The following is a 5614-nucleotide window of genomic DNA, read 5'->3' on the forward strand; positions in this document are numbered from 1 at the left end:
TTAAACTAAAAAGTGATCTCAAATATAAAATTACAAGCGTGACATTTTTCTTTTCTTTTCATTTGAATATGAGTGATATGGAGTAAATTAAATAGATTGTTTATGTATGGTATTGTTTTATCTTATCTTATCGTATTCTTTTAAGCATAAATATTATTACATTATTGGTTTTATAATTGTAATCTTACCTATTGTGATACAATTGTGCAAACAATGTTTAAAACAAATAATTAAATTTATTTTGATCATAATCAAAATTGTATTAGTAACAATCATTGCGTCACGCACACTCAAGTCAGTTACGGCGTTATGCACACGTAAACCTCGTTCTCCACTGCGTCGGAAGTGTACCACTCACAAATCAAACAAGATTGCCCATTCTAAGTTTAAGATTGCCTATTCTAAATGCGTAAACAGAGGAATTCTAAATGCGTAAACGGAAGAGAGAAATCCCTATAACGTTAGCCTGTTAACTACATAGTTAGAAAGTTTTCACTTGCAGAGGCGGGAAAATCTCTCGCCAAATATACAGTATTTCCATTACCCTTACATGCTTCAACACCACCAAGTTATTGTTATTATTGACGTGGTTGAGACCCATCCGTAGAACCATTTTAAAAGGCTTCCCATTTAATAAATTTTTTCGTAAACCATAATGAAACAAATGTATTTTGTTTAATAATACTTTCACTGGAATGACCACTCCATTACTTCCATTACTGCTTTGCAACTTCGAATATATATACACATACTATACGTTGTATGAATGAGTAAGTTTTATTATTGTAGTTTGAAGAATAATTATACATTATATTGATATGAATGTTTGTTGCATTGATTTTGTTCTCAATTTAGAATATAAGTTTTTTTTAAGCAAGAATGTAAATCAATTGTTTTAATATTTTTTAACATTATTTGAATACTGAAAATAGAAATGGTATAAAATTAACAAATAAGTGAAATAAACTACTTACATGTAATGTCTATCACACTCTCAAATAAAAAATTAATGAAATATAAGAGACGTAAAATAGTGATATGAAAACATATTAAAAACAAAACTTTTTAAATGATAGAAGGTAAATCATGAAATTTGTAGAGCTCGTTCGAATCGTTATTGTCATGCATAAGAAAATTTTATAATAAAAAATATCCAACATTTTAATAGTTTATACCGTATGAGAAAATAAGAATATATTATCTATATCATACAATAAATCACAAATTATAATAATATTTTAATATATCATATAACTTTATTGAATATATGACTTTAATAAAACAAATTATGCACACGACTAAATAGTACATCAAGACAAATGATTATCTATTTATGGGAGAATTTGTAGGATTGTAAAACTAAAAAAAAAAAGCGAGAAAGTGAAATGTTTTCTCTCCATTATTTTTTTTTCTATTTTCTTAATTTAATTCCTAATTTTTATTTTAATTTCTCGTGTGGCTATATGATTATAATTATAAGTGTTTTTCAATTTAATTAATAAAATGAGAGTACGGGAAGGAAAAGTTACTTTTGAACTTGTAGGATGACAATATAATTGGGATGATTTGCCTTCTCAGGCATCTCTAGCTTTTTTTTTTCTTAAAAAAATGACACATTTGTAAATTCTCATCGTAATTAAAGTATAGTTAGAAAAAAAATAAGAACAATAGAAAAAAGAGTTTCATAATTATGCAAAAGAGTAAGATTAAGATTGTATCAAACAAATTAAAATCAAATCAAAAGGAATATGGAAAAATGAAAATGAAATCTTCAAGAAGAAAAAGATGGACTAAGATTATATCAAACATTGCAAAATGAAAACCAAATATTGCTTATTTTTATTATTTTTGGCATGCTATTAGACAAACTAATAACATGCGATAAGAATGAATAAAGAAGTTGTTGAACTTTCCCATCCAATATTGTGTGGATGCATCAAATGTGTTTGCCTTGGAAAAATAAATAAAAAATGAGAATCAACAAACAACTCTAATATATGGAAGAGGAAATGATGAGATGATACACATGAAGAGAAGAAAATAACAACTAAAGAAAAAGAGAAATTAGGTGCAATTGTGGTAACGACTTCATATAATAAGTGTGGTTTGAATAGTTTGTTAGTTATAAATTTACTCATGTATACCGTGCACTAAGGAGTGATATTGTTCTTTGACAATTTGATCTTGAGAATGGTGGGTTAGTGGGATAATATGAGCCTTTTTTTTTATGTGTTGTTAGTGTGAGTTCTGTGAGTTAGTGTGGACATATAAGTTATTTTTCTATATTTTAATTTAAAATTTATATATTTTCTAATTTAATGATTAATTAATAGAATTAGAGTTTTGGAGGGAAATTTTTTAGGGAGAGCTTGTAGGATTATAATTATAAATGATGATGATGATGATTACATGCACTTATTGTTTTAAAATCTTAGAAACACAATGCAACGGATCATAATGAGCTCTTGGGGAATCATAACATAATTTTCTGGTGGTCGTATATTTCCTTTAAGCCAATGCAACAAAAGTAGATCTTACTTTTTTTTGTGGTGGCTGAGGTTTGAACTCCGTACCTTGCATATATTATGTAATGCCTTTAGCAACTATGTTAAGCTCACGAGGATAAAATAGATCTCACTTAATAAACTCATTTTTCAGTATTTCGTGCGACGGTGGCAAAAATATCTATCTTGATTAAGCTTTGGTATATTTCCTTTAAGTATTTCAACCAACAAAATGCCAAATTTGGTTGGTCGAATGTCATAACCGAGGTTCGAACCAGACACTTTTTTATTTAGTGCTGTGACGTAATCTCAGTTTAACTTGGAGTAGTGGTGGCTCATATCAGTTTTGTTTCATCATTCCCAAGCTCGCAGAAAATCACCACCGCGAGCCTCCTGCGATCACCACCGCGAATCCCGAATCTCCCGCCGACATCAGACCCCCGCGCTCCGCCGTTCTTTTGTAGCTCGACATCTCATTCCTCCGTCTCTGCTACCGCCGTCGATAAAGGTGCGCATAAATCAATCTTCTAAGATACATATCCAAAATTCAATTTTTCAATCTTACACATCACAAAATGTTATCTTTTCGTAGAAATTGCTTGAAATATTGTACCCACTTCAATAGAAGAAATACCTCAAATCAAAATCCATCACTATTTCTTCTCAATGACCCAATACAGAACAATTCACTTATTAGCTTTAATTATTATCATTATTATTCAACCAAAACCCCTTCAAGATCTTACAGAAGACGAGCTCGAAACCGGTTTTTAAAAGCCAACAAACCTGTTTTAGACCAAGAAAAGTTTCAATTTGCACAATCCCAACTCCTCCCACGGTTTACTCCGGAGGAATTACGCGATGTTATTGCGAATCAACGCGACCCGTTAGTTTGTTTGGAGCTTTTTCATTGGGCGTCTCACCAGCCGAGGTTTCGCCATAATGAGTCGAGTTTTCATGTTACAATTAAGAAGCTTGGTGATGCTAAAATGTATCAAGAAATGGATGATGTTGTGAATCAGTTGCTTGCTGTTCGTTCGATTGGTAATGAGGCGTTGTTTAATATGATTATATATTATTTTACTGAGGCACGGAAGTTGACTCGAGCGGTTATTGTGTTTAAGCATATGAAGAGTAGTAGAAATCCGAATTTTGGGTTTAGGCCTTCAATTAGAACGTATAATATTCTTTTTGGCGCGTTTTTGAGTAGAGGATATAATACCGATATAAACCTTGTGTATATGGAAACTATGCGATGTTTGTTTAGGCAAATGGTAAACGAACATATAGAACCTGATATTTTTTCACTGAATTCGATGATAAAAGGTTACGTGCTTTCTCTTCATGTTAACGATGCGTTGAGGATATTTCATCAGATGGGTGTGGTTTATGATTGTAAACCTAATTCTTTAACTTATGATTACTTGATACATGGGTTGTGTGCCAAAGGAAGAACAGAGAATGCTAAAGAATTGTATCATGAAATGAAGGCCAAAGGTTTTGTTCCGAGTAGTAAATCTTATAATTCGCTTGTCAATTCTTTGGCACTTGTTGGAGATGTTGAGGAGGCTGTAAATTATCTATGGGAGATGACTGAAAAGCAAAAATCAGTTGATTTTATTACATACAGGACTGTACTTGATGAGATATGTAGACGCGGTAGAGTTCAAGAGGCCATGAGGTTTTTGCAGGAGTTGCAAGAAAAGGACCTTGTCGATGGGCATACTTACAGGAAGCTTCTTTATGTGCTTGAAGATGATTATGGGGATTCAGAAAATAGAATTGATTCAGGTACTGCAATCTTAAATCTTTTAGCATTATAATTAGTTTTTTCTTGCTATAGTCTGCCGGCCAAGAGTTATATTTAAAATTTTGCATCTTATGTGTCGTGTTTCATAATGTATTTTTGATAGCAAATGTACTTCCTAAACAATGGTTTTGTGTGACTAGGAGTTTATAGCCTGATATAGTACTTTTTATTTAAGTTTCAACAAATTACACCATCATTTTCTCGTAGAATATCAATAGAGAATTTGCTTTCCTTTCATTGCTAATTGCTTTAAGGAGTGAGATATGTGGTGTCTTTGATAAATGACAACTGTATCTATTTGTATATATATTTCAGGTTCAGCTTTAATCTCACCTTGAAATTCTTGGATATGTTTGGTCCTTAGAACTCATATGTTTGGCACAAAGTGCTCAGAACTCATAAGATGCAGAATTTTAACATCTGTGCTCGAAAAATTTCAATTCTGCATTGTGACCGGACACTAACTATGAAGCTCCAAATAGTAGCTTCTAAAGATCACAATGGTTTTTGCATCGGCTCTCAAGAATAACAACTCAACCGCTAAACCGAACATATCAGTAGTTGACTTAAAGGTCGAAACCTTGGATCTAGTATGTATCCATTATCTCATTTTCAAAGATACTTTCTGCTTCTAACCTGAGCATATGTGTACGTGTATGAGCTCATTGTAATGAACCCGGATTATCACGTTCGTTATGGCTTGAAAGTGGATCCTCCCAAATTGCCGAAGAAGTCACTGTTTCTTGATCAATATATACAATTGACTTCGCAATATGCTTTTGGTTGTAACATAATTCTGGAATAATGGTGATACTTGGTTGTATAAGATATCTCTGCCGTGTCAGATACTCAGATTAGATTGATTATCAACCTTGATAGAAATTAGAAATTCTTTCCATAATGCTTGAAAGTTGCTGCCTTTCTTGGTCAATATGGAAAAGTGGTTTATGTTCTGGGCCACATTAGGAAAAAGTCTAACCTTTCCCTTTGTCTACAATGTATTATTGCTAGTGAAAGTTCATGCCTCTAGACTGGCTAAACTTTTTGGCACTCTTAAAGATGAAAAAATAAATAAATTGTGTAATTTTACACTAATCATTATTTATTGCTCTTTGTGAAACAACAATCAATATGAAATGAAGGGAGTAGCTTAGATCCCTCCTTCACACCAGCCTTGACAAGAAAATTTGCATACCAGCCAGCCTTAATGGCTTAACCCAACGTGCATGAGACAATAACTATTTAAAATTGAAATGAATCTCACGTGGTTGTTCACGTTCCTGAGCTCGTGGAAGAGGGA

General features: G+C 32.2%; 1 protein-coding gene across 1 annotated transcript; it reads left to right on the top strand.

Annotated features, from left to right (window-relative positions):
- The first annotated feature begins 2820 nt into the window (after window positions 1-2820).
- LOC146930467 (pentatricopeptide repeat-containing protein At2g27800, mitochondrial-like) lies at window positions 2821-5409 on the top strand. Its single transcript, XM_085701999.1, has 2 exons — window positions 2821-4295; window positions 4630-5409. The coding sequence occupies exons 1-2, from the start codon at window positions 3080-3082 to the stop codon at window positions 4650-4652; spliced, it is 1239 nt and encodes a 412-aa protein (XP_085558125.1). The 5' UTR covers window positions 2821-3079; the 3' UTR covers window positions 4653-5409.
- The last annotated feature ends 205 nt before the right edge of the window (window positions 5410-5614 follow it).

This window comes from Medicago sativa, chromosome 4 (genome assembly GCF_051527215.1).
Source record: "Medicago sativa cultivar Bolivia chromosome 4, Bolivia_mono, whole genome shotgun sequence".
Classification (NCBI taxonomy): Eukaryota; Viridiplantae; Streptophyta; class Magnoliopsida; order Fabales; family Fabaceae; genus Medicago; species Medicago sativa.

Coding starts and splice junctions, on each gene's coding strand:
- LOC146930467 (XM_085701999.1), top strand. CDS start 3,080: ATGTTATCTTTTCGTAGAAATTGCTTGAAATATTGTACCCACTTCAAT. Junction 4,296..4,629: donor AGAAAATAGAATTGATTCAG/GTACTGCAATCT, acceptor TATATATTTCAG/GTTCAGCTTTAATCTCACCT.